The sequence below is a fragment of the Drosophila mauritiana genome, chromosome 2R, assembly GCF_004382145.1.
Source record: "Drosophila mauritiana strain mau12 chromosome 2R, ASM438214v1, whole genome shotgun sequence".
Taxonomy (NCBI): domain Eukaryota; kingdom Metazoa; phylum Arthropoda; class Insecta; order Diptera; family Drosophilidae; genus Drosophila; species Drosophila mauritiana.
This window is the reverse complement of record NC_046668.1, coordinates 22,645,857-22,658,829: the sequence shown is the minus strand read 5'-3', so window position 1 is coordinate 22,658,829 and position 12,973 is coordinate 22,645,857. Positions and strand designations below refer to the sequence as shown.

General features: G+C 48.4%; 2 protein-coding genes across 3 annotated transcripts; one reads left to right on the top strand and one right to left on the bottom strand.

The window, feature by feature from the left end:
* Window positions 1–571: 571 nt before the first annotated feature.
* LOC117137465 (muscarinic acetylcholine receptor DM1) lies at window positions 572–12,049 on the top strand. 2 transcript variants are annotated; one of them, XM_033298912.1, is made up of 5 exons: window positions 572–1,251; window positions 5,739–6,867; window positions 7,151–7,334; window positions 7,393–7,529; window positions 8,926–12,049. In XM_033298912.1, exons 2-5 carry the CDS (start codon window positions 5,912–5,914, stop codon window positions 10,013–10,015), a joined length of 2,367 nt encoding a protein of 788 aa, XP_033154803.1. In that variant the 5' UTR covers window positions 572–1,251; window positions 5,739–5,911; the 3' UTR covers window positions 10,016–12,049. The 2 variants fall into 2 exon arrangements, with proteins under 2 accessions (XP_033154803.1, XP_033154802.1); XM_033298911.1 differs by having other exon boundaries at window positions 7,393–7,580.
* On the bottom strand, window positions 12,030–12,966 carry LOC117137466. Its single transcript, XM_033298913.1, has 2 exons — window positions 12,555–12,966; window positions 12,030–12,499 (listed from the first exon to the last, which is right to left on the bottom strand). Exons 1-2 carry the CDS (start codon window positions 12,670–12,672, stop codon window positions 12,186–12,188), a joined length of 432 nt encoding a protein of 143 aa, XP_033154804.1. The 5' UTR covers window positions 12,673–12,966; the 3' UTR covers window positions 12,030–12,185.
* Between the last annotated feature and the right edge of the window lie 7 nt (window positions 12,967–12,973).

The following is a 12,973-nucleotide window of genomic DNA, read 5'->3' as shown; positions in this document are numbered from 1 at the left end:
GTTACGCTTACACTCGTTCGCCAGGAGTCCCATTGAAAAGTGGCCAGTGTTGCTGCCGCACTTGATGTTGCTGCTGTTGCTGTTGCTGCTGGTGCTGCTGATGCTGCCGATGCTGCTGCTGCAGATGTGGCAGTCGTAGATGCCGCTGCTACACAAGATGGCACTCGAGCCATGCCCGTGGGCCTCGTGCGGACTTGTCTTCGCCACCTGGAATTCCCCCTGCCACCCTTGCCCATAGATCGACCTGCCCCTCCCCCCCAGCCTTCGTGCATTTGGACTGTTGCGGCGTTTCATTCATATTCATCCATTAAGTTCCGCTGCCAGCACATTTTCGGCTGCACACACACAGCGCCAGCCCGTTTTTCCGTATGTCCTTTGTGCGAGGGTGTTGGTAAAAGGATGCTCGCCATGCTGCCCAACAAACACAAATTCCAGCATAAAGAACTCGCGTCGCCCACTCTCTCCCTCACGCTCTCTCTCGGCTGCTGCTCGGCTCTGGCTCTCTCCGCTCCTCGGCTCTGTACCGTTATATACCTTGGCCAGAATTTTCAGCTTCAGTCCCGGATGAGATTTGGCAACGTGCGCTACAGCCTCTCTAGTTTCGCGGTGAGAAGTAGCAATAATAACCGAGTGAAAAACAAACGCGTGCAAGAGCTGTCAGCGGTTTCAAGGGAATTTTTACATCGAGCAATAATTAAGTACCTTAGTTAAAACAAGTCATTCGAGTTGTGCTGTGTCCGTATAGCGAGTAAAACAAGCCCAGTTGCAATGTTAAATGTGCTAACTTTAAGCACGCAAAGTCGCCGACGTCGGCGTCGCAGTTCGCATTGTGTATAATAAAATTGGCGAAAGGCGAAATGAATTGAGCAGGATCCAAAGAGCAGGAGGCGGAGGCGCTGGGGGCGGGGCAGCCAGGAGCGGCAGGATACGATACTAGAAAGCAGAGGCGAAGATGTGCGCGCACAATACAAAAAATTACAAAGCATACTTTTGGGAGCGGCAAATGACCAAAATCAACAGAAGCAGCAAAAGCAAAAGCAACACCAACGCCAAGGCAGCGACGCCAGCAGCGGCAGCATCTCTAAGCCCAAAAACAAAAACAAAGCCAGTAACAACAGCAGCAGCAACAACAGCGATGTCACCGTTACAACGGAACCTTCCCAAATAAGCAATAGGTTAGAGCAAGAGGGCACGCGAGCGCCACAAGAGAGCGACGAAAGCGAGAGAGGGAGCGAGAACGAGCGCTAGCAAGTAAGTGAGAGTTCAGTTGCCCAGTGTGTGTCTGTGTGTGCGTTGGCGTCGCCGTCGACTGCGACGTCGGCAGCGCTGCTTTCTCCGTTTCCAGTGCTCTCGTTTTGATTAAACTTTGTGCGAGTAGGTCGGTGGGGCGCGGCTCAGCCACCCCCTCTCCCTGCGCCCTGTAGCGCCACCACCCCCTCGACCTACAACCCAGCAGTTCGCACAACCTCACCCGAGTCTACACAGTGAGAAACATTGGAAATCATTAGTTGTGTTTCCTGGCAAAAGCGTGCAATTCTTCAAGTAGCTAATTTAAAAATTTATTGAAGCAACTGTTATATAGAGATTATTACTAGTCTTTAGAGTGGGAGTGAAATACTGTGATAAAGAAGAATGAGAACTGCAATTTTTCGCCAAGACAAACTGTTTTTCTCTAAGTGTGTGCACATTTCGCCTGGCAATATGCTTAGCGGACAGCCGGAGCATAAGGTGAAAGGCAGTCCAGCAATTTAATTTCCGCAAACAAGCCAGGCCAAGCAGCTCGCATTTCGGTCCAAGGAAACGCTGAAGAGAAGGCAGCACGGAACGGGCAACAGAAAGCAGTCAACAGCTAACGGCATCCGCTCGGCATCAGCAGCCATGTGGCAAGCAATTAAACTCGCGCGAAATTAACATAAGCCAGCAGAAAAGAAAGGAGAAATGGGCGCAGTGAAAGACAGGGCTCGAAAGTATGCAAGCTAGTTGGCCTGCCCATCCTTTCCATCCGCTGCCTCTCCTCTCCCAAAGTGCGTGCATGCGTGTGTGTGAGTGCGTATGTGTGTATGTGTGGGCGGGCGAGTGGGTGTGCTTAAATAGGCGTGAGCAAGTGTGTGTGAGCGTTGACAGAGCCCGCATAAAAAGCGGACCAGAACGAGAATAACCAATGCAAAATAAAGCCGACTGTTGATGAGCTGATCAAAAATATACACTTTGAGCACAGTGAAGCTTGGCCATAGGGGAAGATAATTTGCGCGCACGAAGCGAAAAACTTCGAGAACGAGAAAGTCCTTTCAATTGTTGGCAGTGTTAAAATCCATCGCACTTCCCTATTTAAAATATACTGTTACATATCTTTGGGCAAACACGTTTAAAGGAGCCGAAAAAGCTGGTGAGACCAACGAGTTACTGAAATCACAGATTGCTTAAATACGGGATTCTCTGCTTTTCCCTGCCATTAGCAAATGAAAGTCGTTAGTCAATGCTTCACTCTTCATTAAATCAGCGGTTGCCAGGAGCTTACACATAAGAACTGTGTCACCTGATTGCCTGTAAGCACCTGATAAGGAGAAAGTTACAATCATCCCGTGCGCCACTAATCGACTGGCGTTATAATTTATACGGGTGCGATAAACATCGAGATTTACAATTGCCAAAACTGCATTTGGCCATAGGCCTGTTCCACAGTAGCGGCCTACAAGGCTCCACATAGTTCCCATGGCTGAAAAGTGAAGTGTGATTTGATTAGCGGTTGCTTCGTGTGCTCACTGTGCTTACCCCATCGTTCCACCAGCTCGTGGCAGTGTCATAAAAATAGCCTAATAAATGGCAAAACAAATCCTCGCGGGTCGCAGGTTGCTCAGCCATGGGGATGTGTGTGTGTGTGTGGTATATGGTTACTTGTGTTACTTGTGCGCCCGACGCATTTGATAATAAATCCATAAATCCTTTTTTATGGCAGCCAAAAAGCGAGGCACGGCAACAAGGAGCTCAATTCGATTACTTGCCGGAGGAGCGGTCGCCTGATAAATTTGAATGTAACATAGGCGGACAGCCGGCAATGGCAGCTGATTACCAATAACTACATTCACTAACCCAAATTTAGGCGCCACTTTGCTTTCCCAGGTCATCATTGAAAAATGTATAGTTTACATTGAAAATGTTACAAATTGAGAATTCCCTCGAACATTCCCTGAATGCGGAATCACTTCCTTCTAATCCGGAATTTCTTGGAAGTGAGCATAATGTCGTATCAGTTTTTATCGGTGTAGCTCTGCCCCACAAGTCCGTAATCTGACGTGGCCAAGTCAAAATCACGTAGCCGAGAAATAGCGCTCCAACTACTTGGGTCTCTGAAGAGAAGGCCCCCACCACGGGGATAACCGAGAAGTAGCGAGTCACACGAGCGATTTGTTTTTTCACTTATTGGAAATGTTCTGCCCTCTCCATTTGTTGCTGAGCTTGAGGTTGAGCTTGAGGTTGGGGTTGTTGTTGTCAGTACGATACGTCGGCTCAATTTATGGCGCCCCATTGGTTTGGCCCATCTCACCAGTCTGTTGGCTTGTTTTGCAATTGATTTATACGTGTGTGCGTGTTTTCAATGAGATAAACAGACGGATTTTGATTGATTTATTGTTTAACGCTGCATTTAATTGGGCATCCTTTGGAGTTATGGCCATAAATAGCCGCAAACAGGAGCAGAGCACAGTCGGTGGAAATTGCGCATTTATTGAGCCCCACAAAGGTCAATTGATCCGTCAATGTGCACATTTCAGTTAGGATTTGGAGTAGCAAGCGTGATGGTTCAATTGGTTTGTCAATCGATGCAATTTGCATTCGGCAGGACATTCGATCGCATACATATATGCATGCATGTAGTTATCTAAAGTAGGCAACAGTATTTTTAGAGGCCAATTAATCAGCCATTCGGCTTGTTTTCTGTAATTCATGGCTTTTAACAACAGGCAATTACAAGTTAATGTGCTTAGTTGGAAAATTGTATGTCTATTCAGGCCATTTGCTGTACGGAGAATCCATTTGGTTGCAAGTTTACGACTTTCACAGGACAAGCCAGTGAGAACAGGAAATATTTCCAGGAAAAGTAATCTACTCCTGAAGATGTGCTATTCCAGTTCAGGGACTGCAACATCTGAAACAAGTCGCTTCAATTGGGTGATGTGTGTTATTTTACGTAGATAACGTTTGACTACAAGCCTATAGCAGTTAAGATTACAGAAGTGATTGCGCGTTGATAACAGCCCTGAAATCAAATATTAAATAGGTTTTCTGCAAAAAGATACGTAAATTAGTTTTCTGGAATTTGACCCTTTTGTGGCATGATTTGTATGAAACCCGCCTGACCAGCGACAATGGCGCGGCGCACAATAACTTCGCATCCATTGAATGCGAATCAATCACGGACAGCTCATTGTGGCGTGTTCATTTCGCCACGTATCGTGGCCTATCAATCAGGTGGCAGCCATGGCGTATGCGTAACGTGGCGGCTTTTCATTGCGAGCTGGTGAAAAACTTTCCAAATCAAAGTCGCCGCGCACAATGGCTGCCAAATGAACAAGCGCCCCACTGCCTCCTCCAGATATCTATAGGCATATGGCCAATGACAACATCAATAGTTTTGAAAAGTGTCAGAGGAAGCCGCCTGGAACATTTCCGTGCCAAAGTGTCGGGGCTCGCAGCTAGCAACTCGCAGCTCGATGCTCCTTGTTCGAGCCAAGTTCCTCCTCGACTGTTGCACGCCTGTTGTTATTTTTGTCGTTTTGCCACTGCCATTGTTGGCAACAGTAATAAACGAACAACAAATGTTGTAGGTGTGGCTGGAATGGCTGAAATGGCTGAGCGGCTGCAAATGGGCGACAGGGGGCTGGCTGAGGCCTGCCAAGGAAACGCATTCAAGCCGTTTTCATTTTCATTTACATTTACATCTACGTTTTCATTTCCATTAAAACAAATCACACAGAAAATGTCATTTTGCAGAAAGCACAAAGCCAGTCAGTCGGCCCCTGGCATTGTAAATATGTTATTTTGCTTCCTTTCCCGGGATTCCTTGCCAAGATGAGATATATCAAAGGCCATTGCTGGGACAGTTTCTCATAAATCTCGCCGTTCTTTCCCATGGCTCTTGGCCATCCGCTGGCTTGGGCGTTCGAAATCGTGTGACTATATGCACTTCCCAGCCCAACATGCAATTACTCTTCGAGCCTGAAGGCCTCAAGTCGATTATAGCCGCTAAGCTCAAGTACTTTACGGTGCTTAGCCGCCCAAGTTGGCCTATCATAATTATCGCCGCATCCGGATGCGAGATACTCGCATCTCGCAAGGAATCTTCATCGCCGTAATTATTCCAACCGCAAGTTATTCCTTTCGCGCACAACGCCCACCGACATCTTCTGACATTTGCACATCTTGCTGGTTAATTTAATAAATTTCTGCGGCGCCACTTGGCAGCTTATCCTTTAGCATCTATGTGAAATTTATTACGGTCGTTCAAAGGGCCGTAAATTTATCAAGTTACGAGATCTTCGGAAGGTTAACTATAAGGCAGTAAAGGAGTTTTCAATTCAGATGCTCGAGTTGGTAATGTGTACTTAGAATGCTGCTCTGAAAAGATAATGTTCGAAGGGAAGTGTGTTATCAATGTACATGAGTTATAAAAAATAAGTTCAGAATAATTACTTTAGGGTGCTTTATATCCCACCTAACTTCCATGTTTTTCTTTCCCTTAGGGTCTGGGGAAAATGGCCAACGCCTTGCGTGGGTGCAGCGAAAAGGATAAGCAGCGGATGAGGCTCAACTAAGAGACAAGCCAATCACAGAGATAGAGAGAGAGAGAGAAAGCAAGCGACAGCGAGCATCGTAATCCTTACAGCTGCAAAGTAGGTAAAATCACGTATCCGCCATGGAGCCGGTCATGAGTCTGGCATTGGCCGCCCATGGACCGCCCAGCATACTAGAGCCGCTGTTTAAGACCGTAACCACGAGCACAACGACCACCACCACGACGACGACCAGCACGACGACGACGACGGCGAGTCCTGCAGGGTATTCGCCAGGATACCCGGGCACCACGCTCCTGACCGCCCTGTTCGAGAACCTGACGTCCACGGCGGCGAGCGGGCTATACGATCCCTATTCGGGAATGTACGGAAACCAGACGAACGGCACCATGGGCTTCGAGACGAAGGGACCGCGGTACTCACTGGCCTCCATGGTGGTCATGGGCTTCGTGGCGGCGATTTTGAGCACGGTGACGGTGGCGGGCAATGTCATGGTGATGATATCCTTCAAGATCGACAAGCAGCTGCAGACGATCAGCAACTACTTCCTGTTCTCGCTGGCCATCGCGGACTTCGCCATCGGCGCGATATCGATGCCGCTCTTTGCGGTGACCACAATCCTGGGCTACTGGCCCTTGGGTCCCATCGTCTGCGACACCTGGCTGGCCCTGGACTACCTGGCCTCGAATGCTTCAGTGCTGAACCTGCTGATCATCAGCTTCGATCGGTACTTCAGTGTCACTCGACCGCTGACGTACCGCGCCAAAAGGACCACCAACCGGGCGGCGGTGATGATTGGCGCCGCCTGGGGCATCAGCCTGCTCCTCTGGCCGCCCTGGATCTACAGCTGGCCCTACATCGAGGGCAAGCGGACGGTGCCCAAGGACGAGTGCTACATCCAGTTCATCGAGACCAACCAGTACATCACCTTCGGCACGGCACTGGCCGCCTTCTACTTCCCGGTCACCATCATGTGCTTCCTCTACTGGCGCATCTGGCGCGAGACGAAAAAGCGGCAGAAGGACCTGCCCAATCTGCAGGCGGGCAAGAAGGACTCCAGCAAGAGATCAAACAGCAGGTGAGGCATAAGATAAGTGTATACAGTAAGATTTCGTGAAGAATTACTTTACTTTCAGTAATACTTTAAATTTATATTAAATGATTAATGCTTATTTGACGACTCAATGAGCTGCATCATTTTAAATTTGAAATGTAGAAACAGTTCATTTCACAGCTCATTGATTCGTTTTCCTTGATTTTGTGTCACGTTGAAATCGGCATGGTTACAGTAGAATCCTTTGGTCGGTCTAAATATATAACTAAGCATTTAAACAAATAATCTTATTTTGTGATGTTTGCAGTGACGAGAACACGGTGGTGAATCACGCCTCTGGCGGCCTGCTGGCCTTCGCCCAGGTGGGCGGCAACGACCATGACACCTGGCGACGTCCGCGCTCCGAGAGTTCGGCGGACGCGGAGAGTGTCTACATGACCAACATGGTCATCGACTCCGGCTACCACGGGATGCACTCGCGCAAGTCAAGCGTAGGACACTCTGACCGCCTTTTCCCTGTTCCTGCTTACTAATTCCCACTATCCACAGATCAAAAGCACGAATACAATCAAAAAGTCGTACACCTGCTTCGGCAGCATCAAGGAGTGGTGCATTGCGTGGTGGCACTCCGGTCGCGAGGACTCCGACGACTTCGCCTACGAGCAGGAGGAGCCTTCTGATTTAGGGTATGCAACACCAGTAACAATTGAAACTCCTTTACAAAGCTCCGTCTCCAGGTAGTAAAAACAATCAAAATTCTGAACTTTAATCGTCTATATTTCGAGTAAGCCGACACCGCACCCACTCTCTCACCCCAAGTTATATGCGTACGACTCGTACGACTTCCATTGCACCCAGAGCACTTTTCCGAGAGGCAAACAAACAACCTGCACCCAAAACACATGCATATATCGATTCGATTTCCCGTCCAATGCCTGTGCACACAAACGCAAAGTGGCAGTGGTGAAAAGTGTCCAGGAGGATGAGTTTGGGCCCATTCTCCACTGGCCACCACGATGCACCAATCCCTTTCCCCTTTCCCTCTCCCTCTTCCTCGACCATTCCCAATCCTCCTTCCACACACGAATCCATCAAAGTCATAGCATCCAGCACTAAAATAATCCACGTAGATGGAAGGCTTTGCACCACTGCACACATCGGGATGGAAACTAATTGAGGCTTACAGTCCAAGGTAGTTGGAGCAGGACATTGTGCTCCGGAGTTTGTTGATTCCGATGGTTGTAATTAATTCATGAAATTGGATTTGATCAAGTGATAGTTTAAGCTTAGAATACAAATCGCTCTGCGAGCAATGAGCCATTTCTGGTATTCATATGCAGTGAAACACGAGTCGATGACATTTAAATTTTAGGAGTTTTCTAAATACATATGGGATTTAGTTTATTATTTGATTAATATTTTATGTCTGTATATGATTTTTCATTTGTTTGCTGAAACGCTTAGTTCAATTTGCTGCATGCAGGCCAAATTTTATCTGAAACTTTTACGGTTTGAATAAATTTACCAACTGCGTGCAAATTGGTGGCATAGATCAGTGGGGAATAATTAGCAAGTATAAACAGCTAGATAATTTGCTAATGTGCAAATCCATGTGGAATCTGAAAAAGCATAGAAATGAGTTGGGAAAATGAGCTTTTGGCTGGATCCGCGATGTGTCGCCATTCAGGCCAGCCCAAAAATGTGTAGGATACTCGATAGCTATAATTGAAACGAGTGCCAGAATTGCATTTTAAAGATACGTATCTCTTTGACCGCTGGACTTGTTTCAATTTATGTGTGCCATTGGCAATCGGCAGGGTAATCGATTTAAGCTGCGATTTCCGGCCACTTGTTTCCATTCCAAATGCACTGCCCACATGCATGATGTGTTTCTGTGTCCTGTGCGTCCGAGTGTGCCACATTTGGTTGAGCAGGTGCACAGTTGCATCCAGAGTTGGCCCCGAGCTGTTGTTCTTGTTCTAGTTGCCTGTCAGTGTCGTTGGAGTGGTCCACTCTAATGTGTGTTTGTTCAAATGCTAAACCGATGTCACATCCTGTCTTCTCTCTTTCTCCACATCGCAGATGCACCTCGATGAACGTGATGCGGGACAACTACTCGATGGGCGGCAGCGTGAGCGGCGTGCGTCCGCCCAGCATTCTCCTGTCGGATGTCTCGCCCACGCCGCTGCCACGCCCACCGCTCGCCTCCATCTCGCAGCTGCAGGAAATGAGTGCGGTTGCGGCGAGCACAACGGCGAATGTGAATCCCAGTGGCAATGGCAATGGCGCCATCAACAACAACAACAACAGCAGCCACAACGGGAACGGCGCAGTGAACGGGAATGGGGCCGGAAACGGAAGTGGAATCGGACTGGGTACAACCGGAAATGCGACGCACCGCGACTCGCGCACTCTGCCCGTTATCAATCGCATTAACTCACGGTCGGTGAGCCAGGACTCCGTGTACACGATACTCATCCGCCTGCCTTCCGACGGCGCATCCAGCAATGCGGCCAACGGAGGAGGGGGTGGCGCTGGTGCCGGGGCAGCTGCCTCCGCAGCCTTGAGCATGCAAGGCGACTGTGCGCCCTCCATCAAGATGATACACGAGGACGGGCCCACGACGACGGCCGCGGCAGCTCCTTTGGCAAGCGCCGCAGCCACCCGACGACCTTTGCCCTCGCGAGACTCTGAGTTCAGCCTGCCACTCGGACGGAGGATGTCCCATGCCCAGCACGATGCCAGGCTACTCAACGCCAAGGTCATACCCAAGCAGCTGGGCAAGGCTGGGGGCGGGGCAGCGGGCGTCGGAGTGGGCGGGGCCCACGCCCTCATGAACGCCCGCAATGCGGCCAAGAAGAAGAAGAAATCGCAGGAGAAGCGGCAGGAGTCGAAGGCGGCCAAGACGCTGTCGGCTATCCTGCTGAGCTTCATCATCACGTGGACTCCGTACAACATCCTGGTGCTGATCAAGCCGCTGACCACCTGCTCCGACTGCATTCCCACGGAGCTGTGGGACTTCTTCTACGCCCTGTGCTACATCAACTCGACGATCAACCCCATGTGCTACGCCCTGTGCAACGCCACCTTCCGGAGGACCTACGTCCGGATCCTCACCTGCAAGTGGCACACCCGGAACCGCGAGGGGATGGTGCGCGGCGTCTACAATTAGATAATTAATACTTAATCACCCATCATCTGGCCGGTTAACTACTAGTAGTTGCAATAAGTGTTGTGCGCTAGAATTTTGGGGGCAGTAAAACCAAAACTAGGCTTAGGATTACCCATTGACAAGCAGTACTGATTTTTTGATGTCTAGCCCCCGACTATATACACGCATCACCCTTCCCGGAGGGTTGCCATACATAATTATTGCCAGAACTGAGGTTTCGCGGTGTGAAGATAAGTCTTAGGACAGTTTCAGATGGCATATTTCGCACAAAGATCAGAAATGAGTTCTCTATTGATTGAGGATCTAGTTAGGCAGGAACTTCCACCTACTTACCTCTTCCCAGCCAAGTTAGACCCACGAAGTTCGAACAACTGCTTCCAAGTAAGCCAAAGATCTCATTAAGGTATCTTTAGACTAGTTCCCCCGGCAACCCTCCGCAGCACCTGGTCAAATCAGAGTTATCAGGATGATCACGGTCCCCCAGGAGGAGGATGATTCCATTTTGTTAGGCGTTTACGTACTGTTAGGTAGGCACATGCTCGATGCAGGAAGAATTTAATACAAATATAATGGATTACGATTTGCAATTCATACATACACACATATAAGATATATATTTATTATTATACACATGGCAAATGAGTTAGCTTAAGTTGTTGGCGAAAGGCGGAGAGGCATAAACCAAAAAAGCTTTAATACAAGTTCAAAGTAGGAGGATTAAGTTCCGCGGGCAACGAATGGCGGTTGCATCTTGGCCAACCAATGGAATCGTTTGGTTCTCGTTACGATTTTCGTTGTGTGGGCGGGGGGACATGATGGGATATGACATGTATTAATCGTAGGGGGAATATTGTGATTGTACTGCTCGTTTCCAATAGTTAAATCTGTTTTTTTGTACATGTGTGTAGAAACCAAGATAGAAGGCCAAACAGCGTCAACCGTGCAAATCAATTTGTAGACACATACCTGCTAATATATCGGAATATGTATGTATAAAATAACGATTATTTGTATGTATTAAGAACGCAACCCACCATGGTTCGACAACTAAGAACAAACCTTTTGTAACTGACGTGGCAAATGTCCCCGCAACCGGGATGATCTTAGCCTCTTAACCCAAGAGTAACAGAGTAACAGTAACGCAAGCAATATGTTTGGGGCACGTGTGTCGAAGAGATGGCCCAGTTGAGGAGGATCAGGCCACAGACACGGACGAGGGGCGGGAATCAAGGATCAAGGATCAGGAGCATGAGCGTGGGCGTGCACGCGCGGACCCGGACACTAGACGGATAGTATTAGTAACCCTAACAATAGGTTGTGCTGAAAGTGGCCAATCCGTCGACTGGCGGACCATCTCTTTGGGCAGCATCCCGAATCGAACCACAACTCATAGCTATTAACCAATTGCTTCTTCGAAGTGCACCAATTTCCAGTAACTAACTAATAGTGAACCGCAAGCATATTCACATTCAAGGCATATGAGAGAGTAAAATACATACAGTGTAAGCAAACGACATCCAGGTACTACGATATATTCGATGCGATCGGGGAGCGAACATTTTTAATGAGTGTGTAGGTAACTAATTGAAATATTAACAAATTGTTGGCCCCAGTTAATCCGAGTGGCGCGGGGCCTGGTGCGAACCAAGCCGGAATCAAAGCGACATTTGTAGTGTCTGTGACACAGCATGCATATTTATACCTAACGATACGATACGATATATACAAGTACATATATATGAATACGGCGTTTAATATGAAGTAACGATACCGAGCAACAAGAAGAAGAACAAGCGTAAGCAACCAACCAAACCAACCCAAGAGACATGATTTACAACCACGCACACACATCCTAATGAAGCATATAGTACTGCAAACAATATATATCCGACCCCAGCCAACGCGAGTCGAGCAAACCAATCCGAAATACCTACATTTAGCCTTTAGACGTACATATTTAACACTCGATTACAAATAGATCACGTTTTGACTACCAAGAGAAAGGTTCGACATGTAGGATTACAACCAAGAACAGATGGACAGCATTTTGACGATGAGAGCAGATTTAATTGCATACAATCTAATTGTTTGGAAATATACTACGATATATAGTAATACATATATAATTTAAAGCTAACAATAAAAATGTGAATGAAAAAGAACTTCATAGCTAGACCTTTTCGGGCTGTTCCTCCGCGACTTCGTTCCGGTCTCCTTCGCCTTCGCCAGTGGTTTCCCCATGAAGCTTCATGAGCATCTGAGCATTCTTGTGTATGATCTCCAGTTTCTGCTGCATGAGCTCCTGCCGCCTCTGCTTGGCCTTTAGCTGCTTTTCCTCCAGCTCCTCCAAGGTGAGTGGCTCCGAGCTGGCCGCCTCCTGCATCAGCTGCTGAATCCTCTTGGGTGGCTGGCGAACCGTTTCGTTTAGTGGCATCTCCGGACTGTCATCGCTCTCCAAAGGAATGGTGAAGGCCTCCGAGGCAGCTGAAACGGGGTTCCTGATAAGATTCCAGTTAATAGGCTATAAGTCCCGACCTACGGTACTCCTTCTTGGCGGCCATTCTCGTTGTACTGGACTTGGCTGAGCAGGGCTTCGATGATTTGGTGTCTTCTACGGTGGCGGAGGTCTTGGAACTGGAGCAGCCCATGCTACGCATCCACTCAGGCGCAAGGCATTACGCCTAAGACTTCCGTTTGAGTGCTCCTGCTACCGATACCTTCGCCTTTACCGTTTCCGTTCGGCGGAGAGATGGCTAAGAGCGATGCCGATGTGATTTCCTGCTGCAGCCGCTTGGTTAGAGCCAACATTCAATTTCCGCCGCCACTCAGCTCATTAGACTACGGCCGACTGCAGCTGAGGCCACGTTTAATGGCTCATTAGTATTGATTTTCGCAGGATTGGATTTTCCGTAGGTATCCTAGTCCTCCAGGACACAGCCGTTTGTAGGGACAACGCGA